This window comes from Coccidioides posadasii, chromosome 3 (genome assembly GCF_018416015.2).
Source record: "Coccidioides posadasii str. Silveira chromosome 3, complete sequence".
NCBI lineage: Eukaryota > Fungi > Ascomycota > Eurotiomycetes > Onygenales > Onygenaceae > Coccidioides > Coccidioides posadasii.
In genome coordinates, this window is record NC_089409.1 from 1461775 (window position 1) to 1478991 (window position 17217).

Consider the following 17217-nt stretch of genomic DNA (forward strand, 5'->3'; position numbering starts at 1 on the left):
GACGGCTTTCCTTTTTCCGTCTGATGGCTTCAAGTAGATCGTCGACATGGGTTCGCGTCCCGATCGGGTTTAGCGCATAATCACCCGCACATGGTATGAGCGCTAGTCCCGTTTGGGTCTAGCTGCTGTCATTCTGGCGTTTTAGAGTTTTAAGCCGCGGAACCAGACTGTCGGAGACAACACGAAGAGAGAGAGAGAGACAGCAGACAACGCACGAAATATACGCCCTCTCAACATGGCTGTCCGCGGTGAGAGGTTCACCATCGACCTGTCCGACGATGACGACGACGATGATTGCCAACACCCCGTCCCTGACCTCCACAATTTCGTCGCCGACATCAGGGAACGCGACTCCTCCACCCCTCCCACTCCTCCACAGCTGGCTTCATCGACCGGCACCGGCTTCCCTTCGCACCGAAAGCGAACGAGACCCTCCGCTTTCAAGCGCCAGAGAGCCTCAGAAAACACCACTCCGCCGTCTACACGTCAGACAGTCCCCCAAGATGAAAAGAAGTCCATCGACGAGGAGAACAGACGGCGACTGGCCTCGATGTCTACGGCTGAGATCGAAAGAGAACGCGCCGAGTTGATGTCTGCCCTCTCTCCGTCCCTCATCGAGCGCCTACTGAAGAGAGCCAACATCGAGGATGGAGGGAACGAGGCGAATGCCAATTCCAAATCTACAGGAGAACAATACAGACAGGACCGACACCCAGACGACAATCCGTCAAACTCCGTCTCCTTCGATATCCCCCCCGAATCAGACCAACAAAGCAGCTCCGCATCCGCACCCCAAGCACCAACCTCTGTCGACGACATACCACCCGGCCACCCGCCAAAGGACCTCTTTCCCGCCTCCCAACCCCCGTTAGGCCCCATCCACTTCCCCAGACCTCCACAACCGCGGGGATCTCCCATGCCAGACCTCGATCCCTCATCGCCGTCATTCCTCGCCGACCTACAGACCCATTACTTTCCAGACACACCCCACGACCCGTCTTCCCTCTCCTGGTTAAAGCCATCCTCCCCCGACGACGCACCTACCTCCGCCTACCACCCAGACAGCACCGCGACATCTCTCGCCCCGGCATCCCTCCGCTTCTCACTCTCCGGCGCCCTCCTAGCCCCCAAAACCTCGCTCTCCCTCCCCACCACCCTCGGCCTCCATCACCACGCCAAAGACTCCGAGGCAGCCGGATACACGGTCCCCGAACTCGCCATCCTCTCGCGCTCGTCGGTGCCGGCGCAGCGCTGTCTGGCCTGGCAGGTCCTCGGCCGCCTGCTGTACCGCCTGGGAAAGGGTGAATTTGGGGAGAAAGGGAGTAGTCTCGTAGAAGGGCTGTGGAGCGTTATTGAGCGCGAGAAGGTGGTGGCAGGGATGCTGAACGAGGCCGGTGGCGGGGTGGATGCGGATAGAACGGCGTCAGCTGGCGTTGGTGGCATCGGCAGACATGCAAGTGCGCGGGCGTGGGCGACGGAGGGCGTGTGGTTGTGGCGGCAGGGAGGAGGAGGAGATCGCGGGCTGCTGAGAGATGGAGAGATACGGTCAAAGTAAATTGCGAACGTGCTTTAAAATCATAACTGGTTAACTAATAGCTACGACTGAATGAATCATGAAGCCTTCCCCTTTTTTTCTTTTTTTTTCTTTTTTTTTTTTTTCCTTTCCTCTTGTTCACTCCTCAAGCCTCGGCATTAACATCGGCATCGGCACTTGCTTGCTCGCCTTGTTTTATTCCGTAGTTGGCTAAAAACCGACAAATCCCGAGCCATCAGACCAAAACCACCCGTCAGTTCCGGTCGGAATAGTAAATCGATGGCTCTTTTGTCCTTCTTAGAATGCCACTTGTCTCTCGTTCCGCGTGAGGATGAAGTGTATTATCTCCAGCTAATTGATTTCTTTGTCTCCGGACAACTCAGTAACCACAATGCCTCGATTTCTCCCCAACCGCTCCTCTTTCACCACCCACTCCACCATCCGCCTCCTCTGGGAATCCCTCAACCTCCCTCTCTCAGCCCTCTCATCCATATCTCTCCAGCCAGAAAGCCCTCCAAACGACCGCTTCCTTCCATCCTCCTACAAACTCGACCACCTCGCCCAGGCCTGCATCGCCCTGCCCACGCTGGCCGCCGCACTCCTCCACTCTGCCCGTTCCCACACACAAAATAGCTCCTCCAGCAGTAACATTAATGTCGATAGCAGCAATAAAGTGCCCACCGTAACCATCTCCGCGCGCGCCGCCGCCCTCTCCTTTGTCTCCGAACGTGTGTACACTCTATCATCCCGCCCGCCACCGTCGTCATGGGGTGCTATCTCCGGGCTATACCGCGCCCGCGACGGGGGCTATGTGAGGATCCATGGCTCGTTCGTCAACCATCGGCGTGCCTTGGCGAGCATACTAGGTGTGCCTGTATCTGATAGCGGGGAAGTGAACCGCGAAGACGTTGCGAGGGCGATCGGGGACCGGTGGGATGCTGAGGAGCTGGAGAGGGTGGCGTTAGGCGGGGATGCGGTGGTGGTCAAGCTGAGGGGACCCGGGGAGGAGTGGGAAGGGTGGCCGGTGAGCGAGAAGGTTGTCGGCGTCAAGAGGTATGCGGTCCCTGAAGAGGGGGAAGGGGCAGATTTGGAGATTAGAGGTCATTTTGGGAGATATACGGGCTCCTCCGTTGGTTGTGGAAGGAGGCCGTTGCAGGGACTGCGGGTGCTGGAATTGAGCCGGGTGATCGCTGCTCCTGTCGCGGGACGCACGCTGGCTGCTCTCGGTGCTGATGTGCTGTGGGTTACGGCGCCGCATCTGCCAGATCTACCAGCTCTGGATATCGATCTGGGTCGGGGCAAAAGGAGTATCCAGCTAGATTTCCGTCGGGAAGAGGATAGGCTGAAGCTCCTCGACCTCGTCCGTGATGCAGACGTGTTTCTTCAGAGCTATCGACCGGGCAGCCTGGAGAAATACGGCCTGGGACCGAAAGACCTCGCTGCCGTGAACCCGGGAATCGTATACGCAAATCTGTCGGCCTACGCGGAACCCAACGACGAACTCAACCAGAATAACCCCTGGGCGACGTTCAGAGGGTTCGACTCCCTGGTGCAGACCTGTTCGGGCATGAACGTCTCCGAGGCAGAGCACTTCGCCGCTGCTTCGACCTCACCCGGCGAAAAGAATGTCCCCAGTGTGCCTTCGCGGGTGCTTCCCTGCCAGGCTCTCGATCACGGAGCAGGATATCTCTTTGCCTCGGGCATTCTCGCCGCTATATACCACCGGGATTTTGTCCCCGACGGATTTGGTGCGTACAAGGTTGACGTTTCTCTTGCCGGCGTCATGAAGTATCTCCAGTCCCTTGGACAGTACGACGGCGCGTCGGGATTCCAAGTAGCAGACCCAGTGCCGCAGCAGTATCCTCTGGGGCCAAAACAAGGACAGAAGACTGGCTGGGCTGAGGATCTGTGGGAGACCAAGCAGAGTGGCTTTGGTGACCTAAGAGCCGTGAAGTATCCCGGCTCAATCGACGGCTGCGAGGTAGGCTGGGATGTGATGCCGAAGAAACTAGGCAGCGATGAGCCGGAATGGCTAGATTAAACTTGCGAATTTTCGTCTAATATTGAATATATGCAGTTCTATATTACATTATCGTCGTATATTCTATACCCGTTTCCCATTATTATGCCAGGATTGTTCGACCCCTCCATGGCCGAAAATTGATTAGGATATAAATCTCCGGGGAGCGTGGTGCATCCTCGGACATGCAAAAATCCGGGGCTATCAAAACCAACGCACCCTTTTAACCAGTTAGTGGATGCGTGGACGTATCGTCATGTGCGGTTCTCCATGCTTCTCTGTCGTCTCTCGCGGAAAAGCTGGCCCTTCCAGATGATCACCAGAACGCCCGCCACACAGAGGGCGTCCAGAACGGCGAGTCCGGTGAAACACCATCCATATCCGATCTGAACCACAATCTTTTCTACGATCACTGCAGCAATGGCGGCGGCGATATTGCGGACTAATCCCGCCAACGCCACCAGACTGGCGGCTTGAGAAGGGTCGCATTCCGTCTGGAATGATGTACTTGTGACAAACACGATAGCTGTGCCGACGGCGGCTGTTACAGTAGAAAAGATGGGTTTAGCATTCATTTATTAAATTAAAAAAAAAAAAAAAAGAAAAAAGAAAATAAAATTGGTGGGAACGAAGGTCGACGTGTTGAACATACCTATCCCGGAGCCAACTAGCCCGGCGCTCGCATGGATGTGATGGCGAGTGAACCACCCGTACATGGCCTTCCCAGCGGCAGTGATGATGAAGCCATAGATCTGGAGAGAGATACGCTGTTCAGGTACGACAGTCTTTCCGGATTGCCGTGCTGCTGCGAGGAGTTTGGCCCGGCGATAATCGGAAAATCGGCCGGTGCATACCGAAGCGATGAGAAGTGAGATTCCTAATCACCAGACCCAGTAAGCAACGTCCACGGTCAACCATAAACTTAAGCAAGAGCGACGGTCCGGGGGCGCACCAGGGACTAGATACAGGTATCCTACCTCCGAGCTGGAATACCCGTAGTCTTGTTCCCAGACCGCTGGGAATGTTACGTATATCGCATAGAGTCCTGCGAACGACAGAGCCCCGTTGACAGAGACAATAAAATGAGGTGGGTATCTCAGCAAGCGGATGAATGTCTTTACGGTGGGTCGTGGTGGTCTGGGAAACTGTTGCTGATCCACGACGCACTTTGTCTGAAGGCGTGGCATGGTTAGCCAGCCACTTTTGGCGTAGATTTCACCATTTCCGACCAGGCATCGCAGGGTTTCGGGGAGGAAGAAGATAACCAGGAAGTACAGAGGAGCACATGCGAGGGCTGCAAGAAAAGAACGCTGTCAGCGGATCGCCACCTCGGCACAACGATGACTCAAAAGGAGTTCAGACCGAGAAAGCCGAATAGCCACCTCCATAGTGATTCCGTAGCAAACTGGCCACCGATCAAGGGACCAAGGATAGGCCCTAGTTGAGGGCCCAGCAGGAAGATGGCAAGAGCTGAAGCTCGTTTCGCAGGCTCGATTATATCTGCAACTGTCCCTGCACCTACAGAGGTGACAATACACGAGCCGAACGCCTGAAATATCCGGAGCACGAACAGTCCCCCCACGGTCGCCGGGAGGGATGCAAGAAGGATATTCGCAATCAAGAAACTCCCAAGGGCAAACATATACACGGTCTTGCGCCCTCCGTAGTCGGCGGCAGCAGCACCGAAGAGCGGCTGGAGTGGGGGATGGCCATGGGTCAGCGCACGTTCGCAAAAGCCGCCCTCTCTGCGTCTTCAACCGGGGGGTGACAGGGGGGAGGGGAATAAGGGTATTATCTAACCGCGATGGCGAACACTGCCATGTACACTGATACGGATGCATTGATCACCGTGACTGACGTATTGAATACGTCCTGGAAGAGGACCAGGGAAGGCAGGTATACGGCGCCGCAGAGCGGACCGAAGAAGCCGACAGCGGTGACAATAGCAAGAATAAACTGCTTTCGTGCAGGTGGGAAGGCAGAATACGGTGCGGGTGCGGGAGGAGGCGGACTGGGAGGAGCAGACAAAGAAGCGGGAGTCGAACCGTCGGACGGCACGGACTTTGCCTCTTCGGTGGTGGTTGAGCCCATGGTTTTTTGAGGTAGCTCGATGTTCACTCGGATGATCTGATCGCCCGGGGGGGGAGGCAAAGCTCAGATGGCAGGACGATTGGCGCTCATGCAGCTGGCGCGAGCGCTGATTGAAATCAGGACGGAAGAGCGAGGGTGGGAAGTATTCATGGACTTCCCAGGCAAAACCAAAGCGAAGACAGTCGAGGGGAGTCTGTCGTCCCCTTCTTTCGTCGCGTCAGGGATTCAATAAAAAAAAAAGACACAAAAACGAAGAGGAAAGACGATCTCGAAAGGTATTTGCAATACGCTATCTATAGAAGTTCTCGTGCATAATGTAACCCGCGCCCTGCTGGTTTGCATCCGTTAAGGCGGAGCAAAGACAAAACTCAAAAACGCTAAAACTGACAAAGAGCATAATCGAGAACCAGAGAGAAAATGAGAAGGAAAAAGCAAGTTTCTCTTCCGCGGCGGGAAAACACCATGATCCCTGCCCTGCCCTGCCCCGGTTCCCATTGCGCAGGCGACCATGGACATAAGAATTTTCTGTTCCCTTTTTTCTCTCCACTCGGGATACGAACTGAGAGCGTCTCGGTGCACGGGAGGGCAGGCCAGCCTTTGCCCAAAAAAACAAAAAAAACAAAGAAAAAAAAAAAAGAGATCCCCACCGCACCTGCGAGCAGGATCGCCAAGGGGGTTTGGCCGTCGCCAAGGGCGAAATTCGAATCGTATTATTCCCGGGCTGGAGTGGGATCTGCGCATCTCGAAATTGTCACGGGCCGGTCGAGATGCAGGTGTCAAAAACATGGTTTGCGCGCACAAAGGCCGCAAAATACGGCAGATGGAGCACCAGCACCCCTGGCCGTCTGCGGACGGAACCTTGAGCACGCTAGCAAGGATGTTCTCCGTAGCGTGGAGGATCTGCAGAGCAGTATGGATGTTTGTACTCCGCATGCACATATGTACAACGACAAGAAAGGCTCTGAGAAGCTGAAGCTCTGGGGCTGGTTGGTGTTGGGGAAAAAAAAAAAAAAAAAAAAGGCAAAAATGCAGCGAATCCCACTCGTCGATTAAAAGTTGGTGTGCGCAACGCCGGCAAAGTTAACTGCAGGCCACCATGTCTTAGCCTTCTCTACAGGGCTGATGTGGCACAAAGACTATCGAAAGACGCATATGCATTTGGGTTGGCGTGCAGAACGACGACAGCCTTGTCCGTCTGTCGTATGTACAGAGATATGGATAAAAATAACTATGCATTGACAAACTACGATTACAGTCCTGCTACGACCGTTGGGCGTATCTTCTCGACTTCAACCCGCAGGTTTCTCGGGTAAAGAGGGCCAGCCTGTAGACGCTCGTGTTAGTTCTCGTCCATTGCATCATGATTTTGATTCAGGCCGCTCACTGGTGTCATTCTACGAGGCCAGGTCGGATCGATCTTCCACCTTAGCGACCGCAGTATCTCTGCCATTGCGATCCTGGCTTCAAACATGGCAAACTTCTGGCCAAGGCATGCCCTGCGACCCCCGTGAAACGAGATGAAGGCTCCCTTGGCGTTCGCTTTTCTGAACGTCACATTGATCTCATCGACTGTGCGACCCCAGCGCTCGGGTTTGAACTCATCGGCGTCGGCGCCCCAGGATTGCTTGTCTCGATTGGTCGCATACGCATTGTAGCCGATGTACGTGCCAGCCGGAAGAGGGATTTTGCCTCCCAGAAGAACAGGCTTGGTCGTACGACGGTTAATCAGCTGGGAGATCGGAGGATACATCCGCAGGGTCTCGTATATGACTGACGTCAAGAACGGAGCCGATTGGAGAACAGAATACGGCAGCTCGTCTTCGCCAAGCGAGAGTACCTCCTCGCGAACTCTTTCCTGGATTTCCTAAAAATAAAAATAATAATCATGAAAAAACTCAGTCACCGCAGTGCAGACGGGGAACGCAAGGCGAGAAGACAACCACGTATCGATTCGCTTACCTGATGCTCACCAAGCAGGAACATCATCGAGACGAGCAGCAGCTGTGGATTCTCGTGGCCGGCCAGAAAGACGCTAACCATGTTGTTCCTGAACTGCTTCTCGCTAAGAATTCCCTGCTCAAAGGCCCCAATGACACTGCATCCAACGTTCGAAGTCGACTTGTCCGTATGGGCGTGTTGGTGGCCCCGCTGTACCGTTTGACATAGTTCATTGGCGAACTGTCTTGCCAGCCGGCGGGCTCTCTGGCGGCTGGGAAAGTTAAAATGGTCCAAGAATGGAAAATTCAAAAAGACAGGATCGAAAATCAGAGGCTTGAGCATCATCTGAAATTTGTGGAGAGCCGCATCCTTTTGTTGTAAAGTCTAAGCATGCAAAAAGGGTCAGGCGCTGGTTTGACACGTAAAGGGTTGGGCAGAAGTCTAGAACTTTTCGGTTGGCAATTTTTTTTTTTTTTTTTTTTCTTCTCCTTCTTACCTGGAAGCTTGTCCCCAGAAGCCCTTCCGACAAGTTGGCTAGGGTAAACCGTTGGAGGAGCTGAGGCAGCAGAACGGAGCCATGTGGGGATGTCTTCTGCTCCTCCAACAGCAGGCTGATCAGAAGTCGGGAGTTCCGCCAAATCGGACCGGGGTCCTGATCCTGTTGAAGGGGCGGCTGAAGGATCGACCTGTAAAGTTTCCAATTTTCGCCGTGGGAGCTGATGATGTTGTCGCCAGTGTACTCTGCTAGCACACTGTACGGGATCTTCTTCTGGTTTCCGCTCTTTGCATATGTGTCTTCGTACTTGAAGACCTCGGCAATGTAGGATGGACGCTGCACAAGGATGTTCCACCGGCCGCCAAAGAAGATCTTTGCAGCTCCGTGTTGCTCGAAGAGCGGCTCCAGATAGGTGTGGTAGAGCGCTTCCTGGTCGCCGTCCTTGACCAGAGGCAGCAGCGCATAGTAGAAGGGTATAGCGGGTATATTCCGGGGGAAACTGGCAGGGGGAATGAAGAAGTACACAAGAGCAAGGAAGAGAATGACGGTAATTGCTGCAACCGCCACCAGGGTCGCGGATGACAGAGAGGAGAGGAGCCCGGCCATGGTCGTTTTTTTTTTTTTTTTTGTTGTTGGGTGGCCCCGGCTTGTGCTGCTTTTAGGATCTGCGAGAAAAAGAGCGAGGGGGGGAGAGAGAGAGAGAGAGAGAGAGACTGTGCAACAGGAACGTCAAATATGCTCTCTTCTCCAAACACCGGGTTCGGCGTCAATCAAACCGCTCCCATAAGAATATCTCGAATCTGGGACACGGGGAAATAGCCTGAAAAAGCGAGGATGGAAAGGCTGGCAACGGGTCGGTCTCCAACTTAATCAGCCTTCCGCGAGTTAGCCTGTATGAATGATACGGAGTCTCACAGCCACCGGCGGTCCCAATACCAACAAACCCCCACACACCGGGGCAAAGCTAGGCATAGCCTTGAATATTGTATCGAACCCGGTGTCGACAAGAATCTGAAGGAGACCTGGCTCCAATACGAGGTAGGATTGGCTTCATGCAGCCTTCGGAAGGCTGTGAAGCAGGCTCCATCGAGATGTGGTCCGGTGCAGCAGTTGATCCTTGGCCTGGGTGCCGGTACAAGAATAGATCCCGAAACATGAACGAGATGTTTCCAGTGGTTATATCTCCAGGGCCCTGGGGTGCTTTAAATTGAGCAGATTAATACCCTACAGCACATCCAGGTCAACGCGTGGCCGTCCCCAAAGCTTCATATCCCTTTTTTTGTTGCAAAAGGATACCGCGAGCACTCCTTTCCACACTCTTCATCTGCATCTCCTTTTTGCATCTAGAACAACAAGTTGGTTGGTTATTACGCGCACTGCCAACATTTGAACACAATACCCATCCTCCCAACACACACACACCCCCCTCTTTTTCTTTGTGAAGATCCTACAATGCCTACTCTCAACAAAGGAAGCTCGGTATACCATTCGACGTACGCCCTGTATTGGCGTGACTCGAATGGCAAACTGTTGGCGGTTGAAGGCAACGGCTCCAAAGAGGTTCGCCAGGCATGGCCACAACTATGGGAGGAACTATCCGCAAGCACCACAGACCGAACGACGACAAAGCTACCGTCCGGCAGACAGATCGACCGCTTCAAAATCGAGTTGGGCTTGCCTATCCTTTCCGACGGTGGACGCCTGGAGTCCGGGGGCCAAACAACACAGATTCGAGAACTCCAGAGAAGTAACGGCCTCACCCTTGGACATGTTTCATCAGAGCAAGGAAACAACTCCACAAACGCAGATCTTCATACATGGTTTGAGGAATTCCTGCTGCTGCGCACCGAATTCACACCGTTCAACGCCATATCGGAATCCAATTGCGAGGCACGACGCATCTCTGTGCAGATATCCGATCTATTTGACGCAAAACTCAGAAACTGTCCCCCCAATGACCAGTGGAGCTCTGGTGGGGGGCGCGAGTATTTTTTGAACCGAGTATATGGGTTCGTCGACAAGGGTGTGCCTGTCATTTTCTGCTTGCCGGCCTTCCCCTGCAAGTCTTCAAACCCACAGAAGGTCGGGGGCACGTATCCTGACGCAGCAGAGTATTATGCCCTGGTGACGATGCTCGAGTTCCTCAGAGCAGTTTCTGCCATTTACAAGCCGGGAGCTATTCTGTGGCTTATCAGTGACGGCCATGTATTTTCCGACTGCAGTAAGTAGAGTAGGTGTGGGAGAAAGAGAAAAAAGAGAGCTAACGTGATTGGTGAACAGTTGGTGTCGACGACATCAAAGTGGACGAGTATAAGGATCAACTAATGGAAATGTATCACGAGATATGTCCCGATGAGAAGAGCCGTGGGTTCATTCGATTCATGGGACTGAAGGACATCTTCCTCTCCGATCCCGACTTGACAAATCGATTGTCGCCGGCATGGATGGAGACGGTGGCCTTGGCACACCCTGTTGAAACCGTGCTCACAGACGACGCAGAACTTTGCCGGAAGCTGATGACGGATATGTGTGAGCCGGATCGAGATTACCTGCGCAAGCTCATACAGGACCAAGAACCGCATGCACTCCAGCTATACAGGGGTCTTTCGCGGTTCATGCTGGGTGACCTCGGCAGCCACAAGGCACTCACTTCGTTGAGCACGAAACAGCAAAAGAAGCTTTCCAGTAGCGTTGCGACCGAAATGATCCTTGTAAGCCCCCCAACCAAATGTCTATCTCAATAATGCAGTGCATAACTAACCTGTTGGGAAGCGGAATCAAGCATACTCAAATCTAGTCGAGCTGCTATTCCCCAACTATGTCCGACTGTCCATCCATGCGTATGTTTTATGGCGCCATTTCCTTTGTTTTTTTTTTTTATTTACTTTCTTCTTTGCCCCAGAGCTGATACCCTTGTACAGTCACGATAACCGAGGACCCAAGTTCGGTATCAATCTTTTCCCCAAGACGATGATACGGTCGATCCGTTCCCTAGAGACGCGGCATGAGACTCAGTCGTCGTACGACTTCCACTTACCAACGCCGTGGCATAATTCGATCATCAAGGTCAATGGCGACGAGTACATGTACGTGGGCAGAGCAGACATTGCGCACGCCGGCTTTGACAGCCCTCAGTTTAGCGGCTCGTGGGTGTCTGGGCCGAACGGGGGACACTTTTCGATAAGCAGCAAGGAGCAGCCTGTGGCAGAGAAGCCAGCCCAGGAAGTATATCCCAAGTCCGGTTTGTTTATGTTTATCCAGTGGGTATGGTTCGGTATCACCAAGCCCTTTTGGACTCTCTGGCAGTGAGCATGAATTTGACGAATTAACGACGACAACGCGGGTGGATGTAAATATGGATGTGAACAGGACAAACAGACCCAAGACATACATAGAGAGGTTATCTGGAGATATAGTTATGTAGATCGACCCCAAAAAATAAATATATATTTAGCAACTCTTTTTTTTCTTGAGCAAATCCGCGCAAATCACCGCAATGAGGGGGTGTTCGTATGCGCTGACCCATGTCCTGTTGTTCTCGAAGACGGTCGAAATGCACGCAAATCCGCGCCATCGAACGCGGCAAGGCGGCCCATGCAGCCAACGGCGTTCGCTCCCACGGAACGGCCGGCCAACCCGCGGAATCTACCCGAAAACTTGCGTTGGTGAAGAAAAAAGTAAAAAAGAGCTAAGACGCCGAGAGCGGGCCAGTTAGTTAACTAAATAGATAGTTATATCTGGACCACAACGTCTAGTTATTTGGGACCCCGCTGGTTCTTCACATCCGAAGAAATCTTGGGGATGTTGGTAGGAGTGAGCTCCCTTCCATCCCTTCGCATCGACGGCCATGGAGCGACCAATTTGAAGACATGAAACAGGACAAAGAAGCCCCATGAAGCTCAAGGACTCTCTCGTGAGCAAGCGTCCAGATGGCACAGCAGCTTGTTTGCGCGCCCGAGAAGGAAGAGGTGAACTGACACGCAATCCCAGGCCGCCCGGGACGAGGAGGACGTCGAGGTCGACGAGGGCGTCGTCGTAGGTGTGCGTGGGGAGCACAGCGGGGAAAAAAAGAGGAGTCCTTGGGATTCATGGCCGGGCGTCTTGGGCTGCGACGTTATCGGCTCGAGGGTGTCGGAGAGCAGGTGGAGGTGCAGTTCATGGCGCCGCGACAGCGTCTGCAACACGTCGAGGAGCTGGAACGCCCGGAAGAGGATCATGCCGTGCTTTTCCGGCGGTGGCTTTGCTGGCTCGATGGCCGCGATGGCCCCTTTTTTTAAGCGATCCGATCCTTCTCCCCATCTCAACGCGGCAATCGCGTTCATCGCCAAGGCGTACCCGCGGCTGGACTACTTCGTGGCGATCTGCAACGGCGTAGGGCTAGCGGCCAAAGCAGGCGTCCTGGACGGGAAGAGAGCGACGACAAACAAAGCGTCGTGGGAGAGAATCGTTCCTTCGGGGCCCAGGGTCAAGTGGGAGCGTCGTGCGCGGCGGACGGCAAGGTGTGGACGTCGTCGGGCGTCACGGCCGGGCTGGACATGACGCTGGCGTTCGTCCAGCATGTCTAAGTACGGTGAGGAAGAGGCGAATAGAAATTGCGAATTCACTGGAATATGAGTGGAACACTGAACCGGACGGAGATCCGTTCGCCGATGTCTTCAAAGAGGCAGCATGACGAGCCGAGCGGCCACACGGTTGTCATGGTTTCTTTTTCTTTTTCTTTCTTTTTTTTTTTTTTTTGGCCCGTTTCGCGTTCTAAGTTAACGCTGCTGCTTGCGAGCCATGTCTCCTCTCTACTGGCAACTCTAACCATGCATATTACCTACATATTAAGAAGCTTTTATTGCACAAGGCCTTCCATGGTTTCTTCCCGATAAAGCTTTGAGAGATTGGCTACATAGAACCTGACTAACCAGTGGATACCGCGATTAGGCACATCAAACTACTGTTATCCAAAACGAAGGGCCGTGATGTCAAAATGCGATCACGCTTCAATATTCGGCCATCCTGACAATGCAGTGCTTCCATCGGGCCGTTACGATGAGGTGGCTGCTTGTATATAGGCACCACCATCCTTCTTGTGCTGCTTCCTCCTTTTGTCTTTTCTCTCTCTCTATCTATGTTGTGTCTCCTCTAGCCGCTCAAAATCGCTGCGGTCTTCACTATGATTCCTCCGGCTGAAGCCCTAGGCCTACTTTCATGGCTTCCGTATGAAATTCGAGAGCAGATCTGGCTGGAGTTCCTCCCAGCCGGAGCCGATCCGGAAAAGACTGACCTTCGCATATTGCGCACCACTCGTTATCTCTACAACGAAATTTCGGAAATATTCTTTTTACACTCTCGCCTAGAATTCATCCTTAGCCCCAGGCAGACTCTCAGAGATTCAGGACTGACGGTCCTTTTCTACAGGCAGAAGAGCTTTAGGGACACTCGCCCCGTCTGGGAACCGGCACGATGGGACCTAGAGACCATGGCCGATATCAGAGATCGTGGTTTTTACAACGTTCCTTTCCACAAAATTCCCAAGGTCGTAGTGAGCATCGCGGCGCCAAACTACCACGAAGGGTGTCAACTCTACTCGCTCTGGCAGAAAGCCAGAATCCTGGCTGACCTGCTGAGAATGGGATCCATAATTGAGAAGCTGGAGATCCGGCTACAGCCACGAGGGCTTTTCGATTGGGGAATGTGGTGCTGGGCCAGTTCGACCGGTCGCTATGATCATGACGTCGTCGTGATGCCGTTTTGCGCCTTACCAAACCTTCTGTCTCTCGAGATTAAGCACGATCCCCTAACCGACAACAGAGCACTCGACTGGGAAACTATGAACTGGGCGATGGGGCGCCCTTTGCCCGACATTGACGGCCGCATGGCCGAGGACTACTTCTGGATGCATTGTGAACTGCTGAAATGGATCCACGGCCCGGTTGCAGATGTCCAGCGACGAGACTTTTTCGCCCACTGGTTCCTACAGGGACGGAGCGGCTATTCGCCCTTCGAAAGTGAGGTTGCTCGAATTGTCAGCGCGTATCCCGAGATCATCAGAGTCCACAACTTCGACATGGATATCATCCACGAGGCGCACCAGACCATGGTGTGCCTATATTATCATTGCCGAAAAAGGGCCCAGGCAAGGCTCGGGGGCGATAGCACTTGGATTTTCCCGGAACCGGACATGACGACCTGGGATCCACAATTGTGGTATCTATGTTTTCCACGTGGGATACCGAGATCTACCTCGAGACGATACAGAGACGACATCAAGCCGCTAGTGGGGTGTTATCTGCCGAATGCGTACAAACGCATTGTGAGAGCGGGAGGCTTGTTTTCTACGATGCCATTCTTGATCGAGAGATGGTTCCTACTGGAATGCTCTACATCTCCCGCAATGAGAGCCCTTGCCGCCCAGGTGGAAGCAATGCGCCTTGGTTGAACTTCGTCGCTGGCCCGAGTCACTTAATTGGAATAGCACTTCGTTTTTCCAAAAAGTTCATCATTTCTCTCCCTCTCACCCTTTCTCTCCCTTTTCTTTTCTTCTCTTTTTTTTCCTTTCTTTTTTCTCCCTCTTTTTTTAGCGTGCTTATATCCTTGATGTATGATTTTAATCCTACTACTTGGAAATTGCCAGTGGGATAATCTACCAATAATTATTCCATAATGGCCATTTTCTAGCTTATGCTATCAAGGACGGGCCAATTCTTCCTTATGGCTGGCTTCCTCCGCTCCCTCCACACATGCCCATATCAGCCTAAGTGCCCAGTAATAACTATAGGCTGCGTTTCTATATTGTGAATTTCCATCTCTCCTTTTCCCCTCCAGAAAGACTGACAATATTTTCACATCACACCTATCGAGCTTGTGAGGTGAAAATGAGGCATATACAGAGTATACGCACCTGATCCTGAGGTGTGCTCGGTGCAATCTATCATGATCGTACCATGTCGACGTGAAGGAACAGCGAATGACCAAACAGAGCAAAAAATAAAATGAGTACCGAAGCTTCATATACACACTAGTGTCTTTGTAGCAGCAGCAGCAGTAGTAGTAGTAGTAGTAGTAGTAGCCTTGTACGACTCATTCTTGGTCCTCCAACGGAGTATGAGCGTTTTCTGAGAAACGTCATCTGACCCAACTCCTCACCAAACCTTGGTTGCATCACGCGAAGAACAATCATCACTCCTTGGGGAGTTCAACATGCCGCTTCGATCGCCTACACCCACCAAGGCCAGGGACAGAGAGCTCCTCTAACAGAGCTGGCTTAGACAGTAATCTGTATATAAGCCCTGATAGTTATTATCACTTTTTAAACGATGCACATCTATGGGGTTGAAGGCCCACGTATCTCCCCAGAATATAGAGTCTGGGAGACTTGGATAGCAAAATCGAATGTGACTATATACATGTCTGTGTGAAGGCAGCTAGCTGGCGCGCATTTACCTCAACCTCTCGTTGACAAATTGCTTCGCGGCCTCGAGGTACTTGGGGATATATCCACGATGCACATGGAGGCTGTCTCCACTGTCGCAAAAGATATCCCGCGTGTCGCAGTATGACTGCAGGTTAGCTGCGTAGTGTTCGCAGGACTGTGACTGCAGACGTGGGAAGATCTGATTAAGGGAAAAGGAAAAGAAAAAGAAAGAAAGAGATTAGCTTATTTTCTGCCAAAAGCCCTATCATCTTTTATAATTAGGAAGATATATGTTGGTGATACATACCCCGTCTCTCACAGAGGTGCCCCTATTGTATGTATCATTCCCTCGGTGACGCGGGTCGCCGAGCCAAACGATGGCGGATACTAAACTCAGCGTAAGTAAACGGGTGACCCGTTTAACCAGGTGATGCCGGGGGGAGGATATGTAACTTACCGTGGTCTCCGATAGTCGTTGAGATGGGGTCGGTGATGGGACCGATCCCGGGCAGGCCTCCTCCACCGCAGAGGCTGTCTCCGATCACATGGGAGCCCTGGGAGAAGCCCAGCAGCACGATCTTCGATTTAGGGCATCGCTCCACGTACGCAGTAAGCTGGGCGGTCACGGCCAAGGTCCCGTTGTGAGAGCTTTCAGCGTAGGGGAATATAAGTGCGGGCCAGACGATCGGCTCGCGTGTACTGCCTGGGTGATCGGCTACGATAGCGTCCACGAGCGGAGCGAGAGTTGGTCCTTCGCCCGGCGGCTGGTTGCTGCCACGTGCGCTCATGATATGAACCGGTGCACAGTCATTCTGGGTTTCCGCCGGGGCGGGACGGGCAAGGCACAGTGCGCCGTGCAGCGCTAGGGTGGCGATTGCACTTAAGAGGAGCATAGCGTCCGTGGAACGACGCGCGCAGAGTGTAAGTCAAGAAAGATCTGAAGGATGTGTGAGTGTGAGAGTGTGAGTGTGAGAGAGAAAAAAAAAAAGAGAGAGAGTAGAGCCTGGGTCCAGCAGGGATTATGAGCACTATAAGAGATGCAGCTGGTAGACACAGGAGAACTCCATCCTCGACGGCGCCGGGATGTCCCCTTATTTTTATTTTATGCTGGCTCTGGATGGAGATGGTATTGCTGGCTGAGATTTTTGGTCGAGAGATGATATCACATGTTTTACATGCGCCAAATGTAACATCAGTTCCAGAAGAAGCGCAAGGGCGATCAACTCTTTGACTGAACTGTGACCCAAATGCTGGAGTAAATCTGCGTCCTCGACGCCGCGCAGGACCATGGGCACGAACAGGGTGCAACCTTGACCTCTCTGGAGGTGAAGTGAAGAAGAGCCAGAGGACCGGACCCACCGGCCGAGGCGTGAAGAAACCAAAGACGTTCATACATACTTTGGCTGAGAGGGGAGAGCCAGGTCCGGGTGGGGAGATCTGCAGCGTTGATACAAGCAGACGGAGGCATCGACGCAGCAAAGCAACAAGGCGAACCCTGGTTGGTGACGCCGCCCGGAAGTAAAGCGACCTTGAAGCGTTGCTGCGAGGTGCCTGTCTGTGCACGTGGTTTTGACGAAGCCACCTAAATGAGACGCTGTCCAAAACACTTTTACATACAGTAGCTATACTGTACGCCGCCGAGAGAGACGCGGTCGAAATTAACTTACGGAGTAGACGCCGACCACTTCGTAGTTACCGCCATGTTTTAGTTACAGTACAACCCCACGGAGAGGGGG

General features: G+C 53.1%; 8 protein-coding genes across 8 annotated transcripts; 4 read left to right on the plus strand and 4 right to left on the minus strand.

Annotated features, from left to right (window-relative positions):
• Positions 1 to 235: 235 nt before the first annotated feature.
• On the plus strand, positions 236 to 1627 carry D8B26_005430 (uncharacterized protein; the record flags this gene model as incomplete). Its single annotated transcript, XM_003066442.2, has 1 exon — positions 236 to 1627. The coding sequence occupies one exon, from the start codon at positions 236 to 238 to the stop codon at positions 1553 to 1555; it is 1320 nt and encodes a 439-aa protein (XP_003066488.2). The 3' UTR covers positions 1556 to 1627.
• Positions 1628 to 1872: 245 nt separating this feature from the next.
• Positions 1873 to 3617, plus strand: D8B26_005431 (uncharacterized protein). Its single transcript, XM_003066441.2, has one exon. It carries the CDS (start codon positions 1926 to 1928, stop codon positions 3573 to 3575), a length of 1650 nt encoding a protein of 549 aa, XP_003066487.2. The 5' UTR covers positions 1873 to 1925; the 3' UTR covers positions 3576 to 3617.
• Positions 3618 to 3808: 191 nt separating this feature from the next.
• DTR1_1 (Dityrosine transporter 1) lies at positions 3809 to 4741 on the minus strand (the record flags this gene model as incomplete). The annotated part of the gene is made up of 3 exons (XM_066124871.1): positions 3809 to 4095; positions 4207 to 4431; positions 4507 to 4741. 3 exons carry the CDS (start codon positions 4739 to 4741, stop codon positions 3809 to 3811), a joined length of 747 nt encoding a protein of 248 aa, XP_065980952.1.
• Positions 4742 to 4899: 158 nt separating this feature from the next.
• Positions 4900 to 5645, minus strand: DTR1_2 (Dityrosine transporter 1; the record flags this gene model as incomplete). Its single annotated transcript, XM_066124872.1, has 2 exons — positions 4900 to 5247; positions 5355 to 5645. The coding sequence occupies 2 exons, from the start codon at positions 5643 to 5645 to the stop codon at positions 4900 to 4902; spliced, it is 639 nt and encodes a 212-aa protein (XP_065980953.1).
• Positions 5646 to 6894: 1249 nt separating this feature from the next.
• On the minus strand, positions 6895 to 8685 carry DIT2 (cytochrome P450-dit2; the record flags this gene model as incomplete). The annotated part of the gene is made up of 4 exons (XM_066124873.1): positions 6895 to 6969; positions 7030 to 7509; positions 7605 to 7967; positions 8080 to 8685. The coding sequence occupies 4 exons, from the start codon at positions 8683 to 8685 to the stop codon at positions 6895 to 6897; spliced, it is 1524 nt and encodes a 507-aa protein (XP_065980954.1).
• Positions 8686 to 9186: 501 nt separating this feature from the next.
• DIT1 (dityrosine synthesis enzyme) lies at positions 9187 to 11512 on the plus strand. The gene is made up of 4 exons (XM_003066438.2): positions 9187 to 10300; positions 10360 to 10790; positions 10852 to 10919; positions 11001 to 11512. The coding sequence occupies exons 1-4, from the start codon at positions 9532 to 9534 to the stop codon at positions 11386 to 11388; spliced, it is 1656 nt and encodes a 551-aa protein (XP_003066484.2). The 5' UTR covers positions 9187 to 9531; the 3' UTR covers positions 11389 to 11512.
• Positions 11513 to 13438: 1926 nt separating this feature from the next.
• D8B26_005436 (uncharacterized protein) lies at positions 13439 to 14940 on the plus strand. The gene has a single exon (XM_003066436.2). It carries the CDS (start codon positions 13547 to 13549, stop codon positions 14504 to 14506), a length of 960 nt encoding a protein of 319 aa, XP_003066482.2. The 5' UTR covers positions 13439 to 13546; the 3' UTR covers positions 14507 to 14940.
• A 194-nt stretch (positions 14941 to 15134) lies between these two features.
• D8B26_005437 (uncharacterized protein) lies at positions 15135 to 16374 on the minus strand (the record flags this gene model as incomplete). The annotated part of the gene is made up of 3 exons (XM_066124874.1): positions 15135 to 15680; positions 15789 to 15868; positions 15939 to 16374. 3 exons carry the CDS (start codon positions 16372 to 16374, stop codon positions 15507 to 15509), a joined length of 690 nt encoding a protein of 229 aa, XP_065980955.1. The 3' UTR covers positions 15135 to 15506.
• Positions 16375 to 17217: the final 843 nt, after the last annotated feature.